The sequence below is a fragment of the Ornithorhynchus anatinus genome, chromosome 3 (assembly GCF_004115215.2).
Source record: "Ornithorhynchus anatinus isolate Pmale09 chromosome 3, mOrnAna1.pri.v4, whole genome shotgun sequence".
Classification (NCBI taxonomy): Eukaryota; Metazoa; Chordata; class Mammalia; order Monotremata; family Ornithorhynchidae; genus Ornithorhynchus; species Ornithorhynchus anatinus.
This window is the reverse complement of record NC_041730.1, coordinates 90,516,260-90,537,074: the sequence shown is the minus strand read 5'-3', so window position 1 is coordinate 90,537,074 and position 20,815 is coordinate 90,516,260. Positions and strand designations below refer to the sequence as shown.

General features: G+C 48.6%; 1 protein-coding gene across 3 annotated transcripts in view; it reads left to right on the top strand.

The window, feature by feature from the left end:
- PRKAA1 (protein kinase AMP-activated catalytic subunit alpha 1) overlaps window positions 1–19,779 on the top strand; it is a 42,550-nt gene extending 22,771 nt beyond the window's left edge. For 2 of the 3 annotated variants that reach the window (XM_029060161.2, XM_029060162.2), the window contains exons 4-9: window positions 3,661–3,805; window positions 6,374–6,461; window positions 8,919–9,143; window positions 10,784–11,270; window positions 11,425–11,551; window positions 16,449–19,779. In XM_029060161.2, the coding sequence (XP_028915994.1) occupies window positions 3,661–3,805; window positions 6,374–6,461; window positions 8,919–9,143; window positions 10,784–11,270; window positions 11,425–11,551; window positions 16,449–16,693 (1,317 nt within the window). In that variant the 3' untranslated portion in view covers window positions 16,694–19,779. Of the gene's footprint in view, window positions 1–2,537; window positions 2,664–3,660; window positions 3,806–6,373; window positions 6,462–8,918; window positions 9,144–10,783; window positions 11,271–11,424; window positions 11,552–16,448 lie in introns of those variants that run through there. The other variant, XM_029060163.2, reaches the window with a different exon arrangement.
- The last annotated feature ends 1,036 nt before the right edge of the window (window positions 19,780–20,815 follow it).

Sequence of the window (20,815 nt, the reverse complement as noted above, 5' to 3'; positions counted from 1 at the left end):
GACAGTTTCCTTTTCCGTCGTAAGCCGATCTGCTTTAGGAGTGGACTGGTGTTCCGGACTTTAAGGGTTAATAGCTTTTGAAAAGGATTCTGAAGGCAACAGGCAGAGCCCAACGCCGAGTAACAAAAGCAGCATTCAGAGGGAGCCTTCATCACAATATTTATCGAAGACAGATGAAAGGATAATGGCGGATTGGTCTCTAGGCCGGAATCGTGTGCCCGCTTGCGATGGAAAGGATTTGTTTTCCAAAGGCACAAGAGTTTGTCTACAGTACGTACCGTCTCCGTGCTTCAGAACTTGAGAGCCCGTTGGAAGTGAAGACATTTTAAGCATTTCCACGAGGGAGAGTACGTACAGAGATCTCCCCACCTCCCTGCTTCCGGACTCTCTCGCGCCTCCAACCCCGAACCCCGGATCGCCTCGTTCTGGATCCTGCTTTTGAGCCGCGGAGTGCTGCTGGAAGAAATCCGGGCCCTGCCCGACCTTTGGCCGCTTGAAGTTCATCCTTCTGGCCACGCTCCGTCCTGTCTTCCCCTCGGCTCCTCCCGTGGCCGTTTTCCCCAGCTGTTATTCCCAGACCCGTAGCTTCCTTCTGAGACCCCTTGGTGCCCCCCCGTCTCTCCCTCCTTGCCCGTGGTGACCTTGCCACGAACTTGATTAACAAAATCAAAACCATCCAGTGAGAGAAGCGGTATGGTCTTGCGGAAGGAGCGCTGGCCTGAGAGTCAGAGGACCTGGGTTCTAATTCCAGCTCCGTCACCTGCCTCCTGTGTGATCCTATACAAGTCATTTCACTTCTCTGGGCCTCAGCTTCCTCATCCATTAAAATGGGGATTCAATTCGTTTTCTCCTTCCCATTTGGATGGTGAGCCCCACGTGGCAGAAGGACTCATTGTGGGCAGGGAATAAGTCTGCTTACTGATGTATTGTTCAAACTGTTAAACTGTACTCTCCCAAGCGCTTAGTACAGTGCTCTGCACATAGTAAGCGCTCAGTAAATACGATTGGATGAACGAATGAACTATCCCAGTACTGAGAACAGTGCTTGGTGCATAGTAAACTCTTAACAGATGCATGCGTTCTTTTCAACTCTCAGCCATCCACCTCAGTGGTCTCTCAAGAAGAGATCTCTTGCCTGCTTTCAAAATCCGCCCCTTCCACTCTGCACTTCTGACTCCATTCCTCCTCACTGTGTAAAAGCACTCACCCCCATTCTTCTCTCCCTGACCGCTATTCCCGACGACACTTCCTCTCTGATGGCTCCTTCCCATCTGCCTTCAAATATGCCCACACATCTCCCCCTTCCAGTTATCGCCCCATCTTCCTCTTCCCATTCCTATCTAAACTCCGTGAGTGGGATTTTTTTTTTGCCAGTGGTATTTAGCCACTTACTTTGTGCCAGGCACTGTACTAGGCACTGGGGTAGATACAAGCTAATCAGGATGGTCACAGTCCCTGTCCCACATGGGGCTCACCATCTTAATCCCCGTGGGGGTAACCGAGGCACAGAGAAGGTGAAATGACTTGCCTGAGGTCATCCAGCAGACAAGTGGTAGAACCGGGATGAGAACCCCGATCCTTCTGACCCCCCCATGCCCGTGCTCTATCCACTAGGCCGAGCTGCTCCTCAGTGTGTACACCGATTCCAATTCCCTTCTTGACCCAATGCAGTCCGCCTTCACTCCCCTGAGTCCCCGAAGGGCCTGGGGGCCGTCGCTGCTGACGGTCACGAAAGAACGGGGACACGGGGGGGCCGAGCCCTCGCCCGGGCCCACGTGGGCAGCTCACAGTAGAGTGGCCATTCTGGGACCATTTCTCTTCCTGAAGATGAGATCTGGCTCATTTTGGGTTGCTCTCCGCACTGATTTTGAGTCCTACTGCTTCTGTTTTGTTTTAGAAAGCGCAAGGTTTAAGATGTTCAGGTGTGAACCACTCGTTTTTCTGTTGACGCTGTTAAAAGCGCTCCTGTTCTGAATAAGTAGCACTACGGGCCAAACATCACTTTTGGCCCGATGAGGTCTCTCGGGCCTAGTCGTATTTTGCCAGAAGAGTACAACCCAACAATATAACAGACACATTCCCTGCCCCCAACGAGCTGATAGTCTAGATGAGTGCCTCCCTCGAAGTGATCATCGGCAGGAGTCCGTGTGAAAAATCAGGATAGTCTCTAAAAACAGCGGGAGCAGCAAGGCCACTCCGACTTCAGGCTTCTTTCGGGATCTTCACCTCTCCGCCGGGGTCCGAGTCCCAACGGCCACTACCTTCCAAACGTTCTGTTTGGACAGAAACTGCCAACTCCACCCCCGTGGAGGCACACACGGCTTCTCTTGGGCAGGCGCTTACGGAGCCTTTTGTCCCGGCTGCTCGATCTCTTTCATTTGCTCTCTGCGAACTGGGTGGAAGCGGGTCGAATCATCTCATTCAGTCGGATTTCTCGAACACTTACGTGGCACCGTACAAAGCACGTGGGAGAGTGTAACCCAATGATATTAACAGACCCGTTCCCTGCCCACAACGAGCTTACGGTCTGGGGGGGAATCGAGAGGCACAGAGAAGCAACATCGAAGCAACAACTGAAACTCAAGAAGGAGTTTAGAGCTCTCTGCACGGAGCACGGTCTCAATGATACCATCGCTCGAGTGACTGACTGAAGCTCACATGGGGTATGAGTGGTGGAATCTGTAATTTTATATATCTGTACTGATGTCTGTCCCCCTCTAGAGTGTAAGCTCACTGTGGGCAGGGAACGTAACTGTTCACTGTTGTTCTTTCCCAAGCGCTTAGTACAGCGTTCTGCACACGGTAGGCGCTCAGTAAAATACAACTGATTGAATGAGGGTGTGAATCTAGGAACAGAGAGCTGCTAAGGAAGCTCTCCCACTCTAATTGTCAATAGCTTGTATTTTGAATTGAAACGACCCTTTTTCACACCCTGTGGTGTATCGTGCATCACGGCATGCATTTACATCCCCTTTTGGAGAGGAGGAAATCTAAGAATCCGTGACTCTGGACAAGAGCTCAGCATATTCATCTCTGTGTTTAGCAGAAGGTCTGTTTAGAAGGATTCATTTAAGTGGTTTTCTGAGCTGAAGGGCTTCTACCTTAACTGCGAGCCTCTCATGGGCAGGGATTGGGGCCAACCTAATTAACTTGTATTTACCCCAGACTTCGGGACAGCGCCGGGCACACCTTCCTCTTCAGATGCCCTCGAGTCGTTTCTGACCCACGGACGCACCCTCTCCAGAACGTCCCGGATTCTGTCATAAGGTCGTTCTGGCGCGTGTATCCAAAAGGTTATCTTGGTAAAGATACGGAAGCGGTTTACCCACCGCCTTCTTCCGTGCAGTAAAAACCCGAGTCTCTGCCGTTGCCTTGGGGATCGACGTTTCGAACCCTCGATCCCCCGCGTTCGACTCTCCCCCGTGCCGCTGCCGCCCAGCACGGGCGAATCGGCCCGGTCCGCCGCTTCGGCCGAGAGCTTTCCGTCACGGGTAGCCCCGCTTGGCAAAGCTCTGAGCTTCACCGGCGGACGCAGACTCTCCTGCGGCGATGAGGCGTCGATTGATAGGAGAGTTCTCGGCAGGTAGTAAGCACTTAACTGGTACGGTGATTGATTAAAAGCGGCGAGCGTCTTTAAAACGTCTCTCTCCCCATTTGCAGCTGGACGAGAAGGAGAGTCGCCGCCTATTCCAGCAGATCCTCTCTGGGGTGGACTACTGTCACAGACATATGGTGGTCCACAGAGACCTGAAACCTGAAAACGTACTGCTCGATGCTCACATGAATGCAAAAATAGCCGATTTTGGTAAGACGTCTTTAGAGTTTTCGATCGATACCGTTTGGCTCCAGCAGCCGCGGGAAGGGTGATTCAAGTAAGTTTCACGCTTGTAAAAGATCCGACCAAGCCTCAGGGGATCAGATCCCGTCGTCACTTCAGGGTTCAGACTATCGTGGCGTCACGGAATAAGGCGAGGAAGGTATTTCACCCCTCACGACTGTTGGATTTTCTGACTTAAGGGATCGGAATTGGATGTAAAAAAAGCGATCCGATATAAAGTTAGCTTTCTGTTCAGTTTTTAATTTTTCTTCTTTTATGCTGCTTTGAAATCTTTCAAAGCATGCTTTCTATTATTCTTTTACATCACCTGTCCCGCCTACCCATGTCAAAATTGGCCCATTGATTCCCTTTTGAAATATCCCAACTTTTTTGCTCATCTGCCCATGGAAAGTGTTCTGTCAAATAAACCTCTCCATCTCTCTGAGTGCCATTACTAAACTTTCTTTTCAGTAATACTCTTTTGGCAATAAATATTAACTCGTATTAGCGCACTTAACGATAATGCCTTTTTAAATGATCCAAAGCAGTTGTTTCCACGGGCATCTTTAGAACATCAAGGTCTAGAAGAAGGGGAAAAGAAATGGAACAGTAAAAATCCTGCTGACCTGGGAGTTTTTGCCATTAAACTTTTTTTTCTTATCGTGATTTCAGCCTCCAAGAAAGAGGCTACATTTCCTGCTCATTAATGGTTTAAGAAACCTCCCCTTTATTTTTGACGGGGTCGGCGCTGGGTCATATCTACCTTAAGTTAGCCTGGATGTATCCGGCGTTCCCACCCCTAAGGGTTTATATTGAAAAGAAGTAGCATGTCTTAGTGGACAGAACACATGCCTGGGAGTCAGAAGGGACCTCTGGGTTCTCCAGCTCTGCAGTTGTCCACTGTGTGACCTTGAGAAAGTCACTTTGCTTCTCTGTGTCTCAGTTCCCTCATCCGTAAAATGGGGATTAAGACTGTGAGCCCCATGTGGGACAGGGGCAGTGTCTAACCTAATTAGTTTGTGTCTATCCCAGTGTTTAGTAGAGTGCCTGACATAGTAAGTGCCTAACAAATGCCACGTTATTATTATTGTAATTATTAATAATAATGATGTATCAACATAGAACAAGCACAGAATGCTTATCGACTGTGTTTATCTTTTTCCATGTGCAACACCAGCCAGAGATTCATTGAACTGTATGTTTTATATATTTATATATATATATGTGTGTGTGTGTGTGTGTGTGTGAGCCTCACGTGGGACAGCCTGAATACCCTGTATCTACCCCAGCGCTTAGAACAGTGCTCTGCACATAATAAGCGCTTAACAAATACCAACATTTTTTATGTATATATACATATATATACATATATCATAGAAAAAGAGAGAGAGAGTGCACATTTCATTTTTAAACCATGAGATGCTCAGAAGTGGTTGGCGTGATGAGGGAAGGAGGAGATTGGTAATTGTAAAGTTCTAGGTGTTGTGGCTGTAGGGTGGTTAGACAAAAGAGCCTCATTTCCTCCAGTGTTTTTGGGTTCGAAATAAGAAACGGGGAGGTTGTATTGTACTGTATTGTACTTTCCAAGCGCTTAGTGCAGTGCTCTACACAAAGTAAGCGCTCAATAAATAAGACTGAATGAAATGAATCATCTGCCAGCACTTTACTAAGCTTTGGGGTACGTACAAGGTAATCAGACATAGTCCCTGTCCCTCGTGGGGCTCACAGTCTGAGTAGGAAGGAGTATGATTTAATCCCCGTTTTACAGATGAGGAAACTGAGGCACAGAGAAGTAACTTGCCCTGGATCACCCACCAGACAAGTGGCGGAGCTGGGATTAGAATCTTGGTCCTCTGACACCCAGGCTCTTTCTACTAGGCGTGCTGCTTTTCCTCCAAAAAGCTGCTAATGGCCATATTGAAGGGATTGAGCTTTTGAGGAAAGTTGTTTGCTGCATTTGGTCTCTTTGAGGGCTATACTGAAAGCCAAGGGAACACATCCTACCGTTTTGCTTAGTTGCGGACAGTGGGAATGGATTTATAAGCTGGCGGTGGACAGGGAGATTCCTTGGACGGCGCTCACATTTTTGGGCCGCTTCATTCTTGGTCAGCGGTTGGCTGGGCCTTTGACTCCATCTGGCCTCCTCTGAGAAGATGGTTTGGAGTACACTCTCGACTCCTTCAAGGACCCATTTTTGCTCCTCTCTCTTAAAGGGCGGCATCTTCCTTCATTAGCCAGTCCCCCGGATGGATGGCTGAAGTAATTCCAGCAACCAGAGTAACCGATGGCTGTTTGACATTCTGTTCAACTTAAAAAAAAAAATAAATTATCCCCTCGCCTTAGATTTGGAAACGAATGAAATCTTCCGAGTTTCTGTCGATGCTGCGTCTGTTTTCAGCTTTTCAGCCCCCGCGTTGTAGTGAAGACAGCACCCAGATTCGTCGAAGCGAGCTCCACCGTGCGGTTTTCGAAGTTAGATGCGTACCCTCCGATATGTCTGTTAAATGTGTTTTGCCACTGGGAAGTCCTTGAGTAGCTACTTTTGTGCCCTTTCAGGTCTTTCAAATATGATGTCAGATGGAGAATTTTTAAGAACAAGCTGCGGCTCCCCCAACTATGCAGCACCAGAAGTAATTTCAGGAAGGTAGTGTGTGCTTTCTCTTGCATAAACTGTTGTTCCATTCCCTTTCCCCTGGATCTGAGCAGGCTGGCGAGAAGTATAAAACGGCCCACTCAGGCCTTCGCGAACGTGGAGATAGCAGTTAGGGCTGATATTGTGCTTCAGTCTTGTTGTTCAGCTGACGCGCTGGGTTACCTGTGTGTAAAATTATCTGTAGTTATTACGGAGACACGAAGAACGTAGTGGACCCCGTTCTCCCCTTACTCCACCGGAGTTTATAGTGGGGGACGTGAGTTCTCAAACAGGAATGTAGTTTCTTGTCTACGTGTCCAAAACCCGTATCCCACGAGTCCTCCAAAGCTGCACTCTCAAATCCTTCAAAACCCATCAGCGTCAGGCTCAGTGTTTAATCCTGTCCGCGGCGCCATGAGAACGCCCAAATGTAAATGCCGAAAACCAGTTTGCTTTTGTCACTACTTGCCAACCAAACTGAGGTTTGTAAGAGGACCCCAAATTGTAGTTAATTAGCTTGGAAAGCCTAACGTTCTCTGCCACGATTTCGAGATTGCCATGCAGAGGAGAGCGAAGGCCCAAACAGGGCATCCTGTATTAAACTCTGTGAAACCGATGTGAAGCTGAAACTGACAGGAGTACAGTATTGATTAAAATCACCACGCCGATGACCCGTCACTTCCTTTAAAGTTGTCGCATTTAATCTTCTCCCGGAAGGGCCAAACGACACTTCTAATTCAAGTCAACCATCAGCCCGAAGCAGTGGGCTGGGTCTGTACCGAACGGGCGGAAGCGATTATTTTTCCAGAAGAAGGGAGAACCTTTTCCTCTTCTTCCTGCCGACCCCCACCGCAAATGAAAGTTAGAATAAACCGTGTTCGCTGGTATTTATCTTTAACTTTTAATAGCTTCTTTATTTGAATGTTTAAAAACATTTACAGCGAAATACACCCCCCCCCCCTTGTATCACTCTAAAGTAGAGGTAGGCAATTATTTAAGCTATAGGGCTTCCAGATTAGTTTCAGGAAAATTTTGAGAATTTACCACCCGGAGAGCGATTTTGTGCGCGCGTGTGTGTTTTAACGTGTACGTGCACGCAGGCGCACACGCCCGCGTACGTGTGCCAGCTAAATCTGGGTAGCCGGCATGGAAGCAAAGTTGCCTACAGTTTTACTTGGCTTTTTGACAAGAGCAAAATCCCTGGTTCTGATCATCAAAGCCTTATGAAAACAGATCATCGGTGAATCAACACACATAAGTAGTTGTCCTTCGTCCTCAAGGACGGCGCCGCTGACGGTGCAGTTCACCTGAGCGTGCGGCCCAACAGGTCGAATGTCGGCAGCGCCGATAAGCTTGCCGAGCGGCTTGACTGAGGTTATTCACGTGTGCCGTGGTGATGCTGTCTTTGCCGGTTGTAGTGGCGAGTTAGAGAAGCCGCATCGGGAGGGCAGATGCAGCCCCCCAGGCGGCGATTCGCCCACCCCGATCTAGACCGACAAAAGTCTAGATTGTCTTTCTAGATTCTAGATCTAGCGGCGGTGTCTCCTAAGAACTTCCCAGGCCACCGAGCGGTTCTCTGTGTTTCGTCGTCCGACCCTCTCACGTGATGCTGTAGTGCTGAGGTATTTGTTAAGGGTGTACCACGTGCCAGACACTGTACTAAGCGGCTGGGTAGGTACAGAATACTCAGGTTGGACACAGTCCCTTATCCCTCCTGGGGTTCAGGAGACAGGTGCCGACTCTCCATTATGCAGACGAGGAAGCAGAAGTACGGGGATGTGAAGCGATCTGCACAGGGACACACGACAAGCAGGCGAATGGCGGAGCCGGGATTAGAACTCGGGTCCTCTGACTCCCAAACCTGCCCACGGGGCCCCGCCGTTTCCCCATGAATGGAGTCTGTGTAAAGCTGGTGCTACAACCGAGCAGATTCCCCTAGTAGTAGATTTACAGAGTTTATCGTTTTTGTTTGACCGCCGTAATATCCAAGGGGATCTTCCCCGACTCCTCGTTTTCGTTCCCGGGCCTGTCAGATTCTGTCCTTGAGGAGCACCGGGTGTGCCACGGTCTTTAACGTTGAACACTGATTTCGGTGGTTCGTACTGAAGTAGCGTGGCCCGGTGGAAAAGAGCCCGGGCCTGGGGGTCGGAGGACCTGGGTTCTAATCCCAGCTCCGCCGCTCGTCTGCTCTGTGACCTTGGGCAAATCACTTCTCGGTGTCGCAGTTTCCTTAACTGTGAAATGGAGAGTGAGTACCTGTTCCGCCTCCTGCGAGCCCCTTGGGGGACAGGGACCGTGTCCAACCTAATTAACCTGCACCTACCCCAGCGCTTAGAACAGCGTCTGACACGTCGTAAGCGCTTAACAAATACCATAAAACAAAAATAGCGTCAGGATGCCGTTTGCTCTTTAGGATAAAGATTTCACTGGGCTCCCCGTAATCACCGTCTAACAATGGCCCGTTTCCAGGTTGTATGCGGGTCCAGAAGTCGACATATGGAGCAGTGGAGTGATTCTCTATGCGTTATTGTGTGGTACCCTTCCATTTGACGACGACCACGTGCCAACTCTCTTTAAGAAGATATGTGATGGCATCTTCTATACTCCTCAGTACTTGAATCCTTCCGTGATAAGCCTTCTGAAACACATGCTGCAGGTGGACCCCATGAAAAGAGCCACGATCAGAGACATCAGGTAAGGTGTTCCGCAGAGTTGAGGAACTTTAATGGCTTCACCTCTTCGGTGCCAGTCAGACAGTGGTATTTATTGAGCGCTTCCCTCTGTGGCGAGCGCTGTCCTGAGCTCTTCGAGAGAGTACGTCGTAATAGAGTTGGTAGGCGTGACCTCTGCCCACAAGGTGCTTGAGGGGTTGTTCGCAGTCTCTGGGGGAGTACAACTGAGTGTAAACTGTCCGCAGACCGGGTCAGACGGTCAGTCTTCTTTATGGAGCGCTTACTGTGTGCAGAGCACTGTACTAAGCGCTTGGGAGAGTACAGTGTAGCAGACACATTCATTCATTCAGTAGTATTTATTGAGCGCTTACTATGTGCAGAGCACTGTACTAAGCGCTTGGAATGTACAAATCGGCAACAGATAGAGACAGTCCCTGCCCATTGACGGGCTTACGGTCTAATCGGGGGAGACGGACAAAAACAATAGCAATAAATAGAATCGAGAATAAATAGAATCAAGATTCCCTACCCACAACAAGCCGCACAGTCTAGAGTGCAAGCCGGGGTGTAATCGGAGAAGAGACCGGAAAGGTAAGAGGGAGAAAGCTGATGGAATGCCTTTTAGACAGAGGGCAGAAATTACTACTCGATGTGAAGAAGTGCTCCGTAAACGGCGCTTAAAATGGGAGCTTTGTGAGGAGCGGAGAAGAGGATTCTAGGAAGCTCCACGTGAGATGTCGTGGAGGAAACGTGAGATCGCGGAGCAGGAATTCTCTAGAGGCACTGGGCCGTCTCGTCCCCGTGGGACGGGCCCTCCCATCCCTTCCCAGAAGGGTGAGGAGCAGGGGACTTGCAGACCACCGGGCAGTCTCCCGGGGACCGCCCTGTGAGCGGAGATTGCTCGGGTGACATCCGTCCCGTCACCAGCGTCGAACCGTACCCCTGAAACGTCTCTAGCGGACTGTGACGCGGAAGGCCTGGATTGGTTCCGGGTTCGGAGGAGAGTGGGAAAGGACTGTGAACGTGGATGAGAAGGAGCTTGCTTCCTTTCCTCCCTACCCTCCACTCCCTAGTCTTAAAGGAGTGGAGGCACCGTGTAGCAGGGCACCAGTCAACCAGTGGTATCTATTGAGCGCTTACTGGGCTCAGAGCACTGTACTGAGAACTCAGGTGAGCACAGTCCAACAGAGATGTTGGAAAACATTCCCTGCCCACAATAGGCTCTGACCGTTTTCGCTAATTAATATGTCTAACCCCCACCTCCGCCCGAGGAATATTTTTACAAATGAGCGATGCCTGTCAGTCATGATTTCCTCCTATCCCAGCAGTCGGTGCTAGACTGACTTGCTGGAAAAGGGGAAACAGCCTCCCCTGTGTTTATGCCGTGCATTTCTATCCCCGTTCCAGCACCCACTGTCCTTTTTCCCCTCTTCTGTGCGGCGAAAGCGTTTTCTTCCGATGGCTCCGAAGGCGTGGACCCATATAGACGAGAATTACCGTCGACCGTTTTGACCGCAGTATTTACCTGCTAAAATTTACCTAGTTTCGACTAGATATGTACCGTCGTCTTTCGGCAGATGCTCTAGTATCCGTCTCCCAGAGAGAGACCCCGAATCTCTGGGTAAACTTTTGTCGTCGTCGCGGTTCTCTTTCCTCCTCTAGGGAACACGAGTGGTTTAAGCAGGACCTCCCGAAGTACCTCTTTCCCGAGGACCCGTCGTACAGTAACACCATGATCGACGACGAAGCCTTGAAAGAGGTGTGCGAGAAATTCGAGTGCACCGAGGAAGAGGTGCTCAGCTGCCTGTACAGCAGAAACCACCAGGACCCTCTGGCCGTTGCCTACCACCTCATAATCGATAACCGAAGGATAATGAACGAGGCCAAAGACTTCTATCTGGCGACCAGCCCGCCCGATTCCTTCCTGGACGATCACCATTTGTCCCGCCCCCACCCCGAGAGAGTGCCGTTCCTGGTAGCGGAGACCCCCCGGTCTCGCCACACCCTCGACGAGCTGAACCCTCAAAAGTCCAAGCATCAGGGGGTGCGGAGGGCCAAGTGGCATTTGGGCATCCGGAGTCAGAGCCGACCCAACGACATCATGGCCGAAGTTTGCCGAGCCATCAAGCAGCTGGATTACGAATGGAAGGTAAGCGAGACGAGGCGCGCGCCGGCGATAACGGTGCTTGGCACGTAGTAAGCGCTTACCAGATACCGTCTTCATCAATGACGAGGAGTTACTCGGCGGGTCCCGGAACCCAGGAGAGGACGAGCGCCCTCTGACCGCCTCTGTCTCTACTTAGGTGGTGAACCCTTATTATTTACGGGTCCGACGGAAGAACCCGGTGACGAGCACGTACTCGAAGATGAGTCTGCAGCTGTACCAGGTGGACAGCAGGACGTACTTACTGGATTTCCGCAGCATCGATGGTACGTATAGGCCGAGCGGCTCTCGGGGAGCCGCGGTTTGGACTTGAGGATCTCCCGAGCTTTGCTGTCTCGAAGCCGCGGGGGTCTCTCATCCTCCGTGGCAGTCGCGTTCCTGGAAAGCCCCGTATTATCGAAAAACCGTGTCAACGATCAGTCGGTCATATATATGGAGCACTTACTATGAGCAGACAATACAGCAGTTGCTTAAGTGGAAATGAAGGGTGGTTGGGGGCCGGGGTGGTGAAAGATTTTTTAAAATGATGGCATTTATTAAGCAAGCCCTGTTCCGAGGGCCACGAGAGATACACGATAGGTCGGATAGAATCTCTGTCCCACGCGGGGCTAACGATCTTAAGTGGGAAGGAGAACAGATATCGAATCCCCGTTCTGCAGTCGAGGAAATTGAGGCAAAGGGAAGCCAAGTGACTCACCCAAGGTCACACAGCAAGCAAAGGGAAGAGCCGGGTTTCAAACCCGGGTCCCCTGACGCCCAGGCTCTTTCCAGCGGGCCACGCCGCCGCTCCGGGTGAAATTGAAGAAGGTTGTGGAAGATGAGAACGGGAGGTAGAGCTTGAACGCCTAAAATCTGAAGTGAACGATTGTAGTTCACTGGATTGATTCTCTGAGATTTTAGAAGTCGTCGGCACCTGAGAGGGAACCGATTTTCAGTATGTAAAATGAGCTTCCAGTGGACAGGTGTCAAGTACTTGAAAATGATTCCCTCTAAGCTCGTTTTGTGCTCTTGTACTCTGTACGCTTAGTACAGTGCTGTACACATAGTCAGTGCTCAATAAGTGCCATGGATTGATGAATAATAATAATGATGTTGGTATTTGTTAAGCGCTTACTATGTGCAGAGCACTATTCTGAGCGCTGGGGGAGACACAGGGGAATCAGGTTGTCCCACGTGGGGCTCACAGTCTTAATCCCCATTTTACAGAGGCGGGAACTGAGGCCCAGAGAAGTGAAGTGACTTGCCCACAGTCAAACAGCCGACAAGAGGCAGAGCTGGGATTCGAACTCATGACCTCTGACTCCCAAGCCCGGGCTCTTTCCACTGAGCCACGCTGCTTGATTGATTGATAGCAGGGTTTCCACCAGATCCTGTCATTTCCCCATAAGCCTTAAGCAGTTTGATACTCAACCCACGCCCAGCCCCGCAGCACTTTTGTCTGTATCCTTTCCACTCTGCCGTTTCCCGCCTCCCTCTCTACCTACGTCAGGCTCTTTGTGGGCAGGGTGGTGTCTACTAGGGAAGCAGCGTGGCTCAGTGGAAAGAACCCGGGCTTGGGAGTCAGAGGTCGTGGGTTCGAATCCCCGCTCCGCCACTTGTCAGCTGTGTGACCTTGGGCAAGTCACTTCACTTCTCTGTGCCTCAGTTACCTCATCTGTAAAATGGAGATGAAGACTGTGAGCCTTACGTGGGACAACCTGATTACCTTGTAGCCCAGCACTTAGGACAGTGCTTTGCAGATAGTAAGCGCTTAACAAATACCAACATTATTATTATTACTATTTTGATTTGTACTCTTTTAGCACTTAGTACAGTATTCCTCACACAGTGAGGGCTCTATAAATGTCATCGACGGATAGATCAGCGTAAAACAAATGCCTAAGCACCAGTATCTGGTGTTTCAGTGAATCTCGGGCTTTATTTCGGATTTCCAAAACTTTTTGGTCTCTTAAGGAAACCTCAGATTTTCCTAATCTTCAGTGCAACTCGTTGCGGGCAGGCAACGGGTCCGTTATAGTGTTCTAGTGTACTCTCCCAAGCTCTTAGTACAGTGCTCCGCACACAGTAAGGGCTCAATAAATACGATCGATTGACCGGTCTCGTCGGTCAGGGTCTCATTGGCGGGATTTTTCCCCAGTGGCCTTCTCTTGGGGGGCGAGAGGGCCGTTGGTGTTTTCTGCAGCTTGAAGGCCCGTCTAGAATGCCGTTTCCCCTCCATTTCACCCTGTGGACAGACGTCGAGATAAGCGGCTCCCGTTAAATCAGCGGTGGTGGCTCCGACTGTACTCAGGGCGCAGAAAGCTTTCAGTAGCTTCCTTCTGGAATTGTATAACACTTTCCTACTGAAACAGCCTTAAATCTCTCCAGTGGCCACCCGAATCCTCGTTAGAAGCGTCCCGCTCCACTTACCTTTTGGTTATTTAGAGCATTTTGAGTCTTCGCGGGTGGTGGAGTGTGAAGTAACCTTTTGGTGCAATTGAAGCACTTTAAGCCTTTGAATTTTTTAAGAACGGGCAATAAATCTTTCCGGTGACATTTGAAAATATTCCCCATAGAGGAGCAGCTTGGCCCAGTGAGAAGAGAGCCGGCCTGGGAGTCAGAGGATGTGGGTTCTAATCCCGGCTCTGCCACTTGCCTGCTGTGGGACCCTGGGCAAGTCAGTTCACTTCTCTCTGCCTCAATTTTCTCATCTGTAAAATAGGATTTTAATCTTACTCCCTCCTACTTAGACTCTGAAGCCCTCGTGGGACATGGACTGGATCCGACCCGATTACCATGTATCTTGCCCCAGCTCTTAGAATGCTATTTGGGTCATAGTAAGGGCTTAATAAGTATTATTCATTCATTCATATTTATTGAGCGCTTACCGTGTGCAGAGCACTGTACTGAGCGCTTCATTCAATAGTATTTATTGAGCGCTTACTATGTGCAGAGCACTGTACTAAGCGCTTGGAACGAACAAGTCGGCAACAGATAGAGACGGTCCCTGCCGTCCGACGGGCTCACGGTCCGATCGGGGGAGACGGACGGACGAGAACGATGGCGATGAATGGAGTCGAGGGGAGGAACATCTCGTAAAAACAGTGGCGACTAAATAGAATCGAGGCGATGTACATCTCATTAACAAAATAAATAGGGTGATGAAAATATATACAGTCGAGCGGACGAGTACGGTGCCGAGGGGACGGGAAGGGAGAGGGGCAGGAGCAGAGGGAGATGGGGGGAGAAGAGGGTTAAGCCGCGGAGAGGTGAAGGGGGGGCGGTAGAGGGAGAAGGGGAGCTCGGACTGGGAAGGCCTCTCGGAGGAGGTGAGTTTTAAGTAGGGTTTTGAAGAGGGGAAGAGAATGAGTTTGGCGGAGGCGAGGAGGGAGGGCGTTCCGGGACCGCGGGAGGACGCGGCCCGGGGGTCGACGGCGGGACGGGCGAGACCGAGCGACGGCGAGGAGGTGGGCGGCGGAGGAGCGGAGCGCGCGGGGTGGGCGGTGGAAAGAGAGAAGGGAGGAGAGGTAGGGAGGGGCGAGGTGACGTAGAGCCTCGAAGCCTAGAGTGAGGAGTTTTTGTTTGGAGCGGAGGTCGATGGGCAACCACTGGAGGTGTTTAATAATAATGTTGGTATTTGTTAAGCGCTTACTATGTGCCAAGCACTGTTCTAAGCGCTGGGGTAGACACAGGGGAATCAGGTTGTCCCACGTGGGGCTCACAGTCTTAATCCCCATTTTACAGATGAGGGAACTGAGGCACAGAGAAGTTAAGTGACTTGCCCACAGTCACACAGCCGACAAGTGGCAGAGCTGGGATTCAAACTCATGAGCCCTGACTCCAAAGCCCATGCTCTTTCCACTGAGCCAAGAAGGGGAGTGACATGCCCAGATCGTTTCTGCAGGAAGATGAGCCGGCAGCAGAGTGAAGAATAGACCGGAGCGGGGCGAGAGAGGAGGAAGGGAGGTCGGAGAGAAGGCCGACACGGTAGTCTAGCCGGGATATAACGAGAGCCCGTAGCGGTAAGGTAGCCATTTGGGTGGAGAGGAAAGGGCGGATCTTGGCGATATCGTAGAGGTGAAACCGGCAGGTCTCGGTAACGGATAGGATGCGCGGGGTGAACGAGAGAGACGAGTCGAGGATGACACCGAGATCGCGGGCCCGAGAGCCGGGAAGGACGGTCGTGCCATCCACGGTGATAGAGAAGTCTGGGAGAGGACCGGGTTTGGGAGGGAAGATGAGGAGCTCGGTCTCGCTCACGTTGAGTTTTAGGTGGCGGGCCGACATCCAGGTGGAGACGTCCCGGAGGCGGGAGGAGATGCGAGCCCGAAGGGAGGGGGAGAGGACAGGGGCGGAGATGTAGATCTGCGTGTCATCTGCGTAGAGATGGTAGTCGAAGCCGTGAGAGCGGATGAGTTCACCGAGGGAGTGAGTGTAAATGGAGAACAGAAGAGGGCCGAGAACTGACCCTTGAGGAACTCCAACAGTTTAAGGATGGGAGGGGGAGGAGGTGCCAGCGAAGGAGCGCTTTAAAGTGCAATTATTATTTTTGTCATTATTAGCATTATTATTATTATCCTCTTGGTACTAAGCATCCAGAAATGTTTTGCATCGCCCTACCTGGCTCTCTCTGCTCTTCCCCCATCCCAACCCCACAGATGCGTATTTTTATTTATTTGTATTGATGTCCGTCTCCCCACCTCAAGACTCTAAACCCCTCTGTGGGCAAGGAAAGTGACTGTTTATTACTGTTTTGTACTCTCCCAAGCACTTAGTACAGTGCTCCGCACCCAGTAAGCGCTCAGTAAATGCGACTGAATGAATGAATGTACTGACTCTGCACAGTCAGATAAATCTGTACCAAATTAAGTGGTTGCTGCTTCTCTCTCTCTCTGACCACCCTCATTCCTTTCTCCCTGTTTACAGTTGTCAGGATTTTCTCCGTCCTTGGACTGACTACTCAGAGAGAGGTTTTGCTGTAGTCTATGATTTTGTGCTTTTCCTAGTGAATGCTGACAGTCCTATGTTCTCAGTTTGTTTTTTTTTCCTCGATTACTTTTCTTTGCAACGAGAACCAGCTGATCTTGGAAGATCACCGTATAAGGAAGGTTCAACTTTATAAACCCCTTTTTTAAATCTTAAAAACCCTAAGCCTCGTGTTAAGCAGAATGTTTCCTTTCGTAGATGAGATCATCGAAGCGAAGTCCGGGACGACAACTCCGCAGAGATCAGGTTCGGTGAGCAACTATCGGTCCGGCCAGAAGAACGACTCCGACGCGGAAGCGCCGGGAAAATCCTCGGGCGCTTCCCTCACCTCATCCGTGACCTCGCTCGAATCTCCCACAGCCGACTTAACCTCGCGACCGGGAAGTCACACGATAGAGTTTTTCGAGATGTGTGCAAATCTCATTAAAATCCTCGCCCAGTAAATAGAAAGCTTGCTTATTTCTTTCACAGCAATAAGCATGCGTCAATCCTAGCCAAATGCTTCCATTTATAATCCAGTTAGAATTAAGGCATCGAGGAGACTAGCCCTTTCCGAAAGCAGTTTGCACAGAGATTGGAAACGCGTTAGACTTCTAACCTGCCGAAAGGAATTAGGATCGTTTTATTGTCCACCGTTCAGGAAGCCCGGAGTCAAATACAGGCATAGTAAGTCTTGGGCTTTTTGAGCTGACTTTTTTTTCTTTTTTAAGTATTTTGCATTTCAGGCACCCTGGGCTTTAAAGAGTATTATGTTTTCACCAGGAGGTCCTCCTTCACTTTTGTCTTAGGTGTGACATTTTTGCTTCCCAAAAAGCCGAGAGATATTGGTCCAGGAGTTCCAGGAGATTAATGAACCTGCTTCATTGGCCTCATTATATTCCTGAGCTTCAGGCATTTATAGAAGAGCTGAAACTCTGTGAGGGCTTGCCTCTTTTAAAAATATTTTAGAGTCAGTTATTTTGAAGATGTTTCAGAGATGTGTCCGGTTCTCCTCTCTAGTCGGCGGAGAAATGTTGGATGGCTTTGAAACCATCCAACCGTACAGTACCATTTTTAAGAACTAAAACACAAGTGTCAATTTGAGTTCACTTTGTAGGTTGGGCAAATCCAACTCAGGTGTCACTTCTTATGCATTCAGAAACACTCGGACACCGGATTCTTAGGCGGTCGGTTAGTGCTAGTATTTTCGGTAAATGAACTGCGCCATCGAAACGACTGAATTGACTTACCCTGGAAACCAAATCATTGTGCAGTTTTCTCTGAGTTAAACGAGACGCTCCACTTAAACATCTTGATAGCCCGTTTCAGTATTAAAATGAATACGATTCTCTAGCCAACTGCTTCTGTATGTATCTTAGAACTGACCTAATGCGGATACCAATTCAGTTGACCATTGTAATGATGTGGGTTTAAAAAAAATCTTTGTTCTGAAAAGCTATCGAGTGCGGTGTGATCTTTAGGTTTCCTAAATGTTCTCCTTCCCTGATATTGAAATAATCTAAGGTTTTGGATGTTGTTGTTTTTTTAATTTTTTTTGGAAAGGAACTTGGTGGAAATGAGAGAGAATGTTACGCCTTTTAAGATATTTAGGAGTAGCTACACCAAATGCCAATCCAGAGGCATTTTGGAGACATCTGGAATCACGTGTACTTTAGCGAATTTAAATAGCGAACCATCCCGATTTGCCTTATCGCATATTTACTTCACCGCGGTTTGGGTCACAGATACTTGAGGATTCTTCCATCTCCACGAGTCTGTTTTTTCTCCATTTAAGGACTTTCATCTATTGGGACTGCTTTAGGTAAATACAGTATCATCTGCCTAATCAGAGGAAAATGTATCCGTTCGAACGTCATGGCAATTTGCATAAGTGGTTGTCATTACTGTTGTGAATTTATCTCCGGCAGTAGAGTAACAAACACTGAGCTGTGGGAGGGGAAATTCTGGGCTGCAGATTGTTGTCCAGGGCTCGCTGTATTTAAACTGAGTTTGGAAGCTGTATAAAGTATTAAAGTATATGTTTAAATAGAAGAGTTGAAATGGCATCTCTTATTTCTCTCTGACCCTTTGAATTTAGAAGCGAATTTTCACCTCGGGCTCCAAATGCAGCATTCTGTTCCTGAAGTAGAGAAGAGAAGATTGTATTTTTCGAGTTGAAGCTTTTGAGCGTGTACATAAACCTAGGGACACTTGTGTCATCCGAGTGAAAGTGAGCACAGGGAAGAACCAAGAGAATGGGAAGTTTTCCAAACCCTTCGTTAATCTTGTAAGGTTTGGTTCGGAATGATTTCTCCTTTAAGTTATTGTGATCCCATGTGATCCCGTCTAGCTGTTCCAGTTTTATTTTGGAGATGTCGGAATATTGCACTTGTACAAATAGTATAATAAACGCGCACAGCCCTTTTAATTGCAGTGTATTCCTTTTCAAGCTGGGATCTTTGGAATGGACTCAACTGTTGGCCGCATATATCAAGATGACACCCTAAATTTTGACCCGTCTGTTGTAATTGGCCAATTCTTACAGCGTTGCAAATGATTTTAAATCTCTTTTTATGCCTTTTCGGCCATTTATATTTTGGGGGGGCTTTAAGGCAGCTGTGTTTTTACTCTGTCTTGACAGTTGGAGGGTTGAACGGGTTTCTGCCAGAAATGTACTGTACGCATAATTTTTAAAACAAGGTCAATTTTACCAGTGTGTAAAAAAAAAAAATATGGAAATGAATGATTTCTCATTGAGAGGGACTTTTTTTTTTAACTGGGCCGAGGGGGGAACAGGCACTTAACGTATCCCAGACATTCACATTAAGTGTCGTTCCATTCAAATCCACGGTCTTTCGTTTCATCCTTTTTCTTGAGATCCATGCGGTTCGAGTTGCGGGGTGATTTTTCTGCCGGAATTTGCCTCCACTGTGGACTGCATTCTCTGGTGTCGCAGTTGGTCCAATGAGTGTGGAACTAATAGGTGATGCTGTGCACACAGTAAGCACTCAATAAATGCTATCGATTGATTGATTAAGTAGACAGTAGCAAGATTTATCTTCACTGCTTTATGAAGATGGGTCGGGTGATTAGGTGTGGCCAAATATGTGTAGTTTGGGACTCCCCTCTCTCCCCTCCACCCAGTTTTTCTCTAGCAGGAAAACCATTTGATCATGCTTTCTTCTTCTTGTTTTTTTTTAAATTATACTATTCTGGATACATTGATTGAAATTCTACATGCAGCGTACCTTATGCTGGTAATGGGGTAGAAACCAATCTCTGTGGTGCAATATTTCTGAGAAAACTTTTACCTGGATGTTTTTACAAGTGTACTTCAAGATAGATTTTCAAATAAAATATTTACTTTGATTTTGAATCATCGTATACCAGAGCCAATTGTTCACTTTTGTTCTAAACAAAATGTGCCTATTTCTCAAAAAATTCTGGCAATATTGATTGGAAAAATGTTTGTTTATAGCTGTGTAACTGTGCAGTTTTTCTTTTTTAGGGATATTGTATCGAAATATATATAAAAAAACTCAAAACGTAACTATCACCTCTTGTGTGAATGTTGTGTGCAGATGATCTTATTTTGATTCTTAGAAGTCATTTCCAGTAAAGCTTGAAGTCCAAATCTAGAATAATCGATTATGTTGAGTAGCAGCGTGACCAAGTGGAAAGAACAGGGGCCTGGGGGTGGGTGGAAGGGAGTGTCAGGGGACCTGGGTTCTAATCCCAGCTCTGTCATTTGCCTGCTGTGTAACCTTGGGCAACTCACTTCACTTCTCTATGCCTCTGTTTCCTCTTCTGTAAAATTGGGATTCAGTACTCCTTCCTCCTCCTACCTAGACCCTGAGTCCCACGTAGGGCACGGACTCTGTCCAACCCACCGGCCTCGCCTCTACCCCAGCGCTCACCACAGTGATAATTAACATCTCAGAAATGCCGCAATTATTATGATTATTATTATCGAACGCATTCAGTTGCATGGACTCAGCTAAAAGCGTAACCGTGACAAAGACACTCCCGAGCTCTGATTATTAACCATGGTACAGTTTCTATTTTCAGAACTAACTTCATTATCCCTCTACAGAGCCGGTAATGAAGGCTGACGGAAATCCGCAACGAATACTGCTTTGCCGAGCAACCCAGATTTCGATAAATTCGCACCCAGAGAACCGTCAGGATCAGCGTAAAGGCCGATGCAGGCAGATTCCTCTGAGCAGTCCTCGATATTTTAGAATTCCAGTAATCTCTTGATTTCTCAGGTGAACCAGAAGGTTTGGAATAACAAAACACCTCTCCTGGCGAGGTTCAAAGTGGTGTTTGCCTTTAAGGCACCACTTCAACCCCCCAGTTGGGCTGTTAATAGTGTTAACAGTGATATTTGTTAAAACACTTACTAGGTTCTGAGGTGAGATACAAAAATAACCAGGTTGGACACAGTTCCTACCAAACGTGGGTCTCGGTCTCAGGGTAAGTCATCGAATTTCTCCGTCCCTCAGTTCCTTCATCGGCAAAATGAGGATTAGGACTTGTGAGCCCCATGTGGGACACGGCCTGTGTCCAACCTGATTACTTTGTAT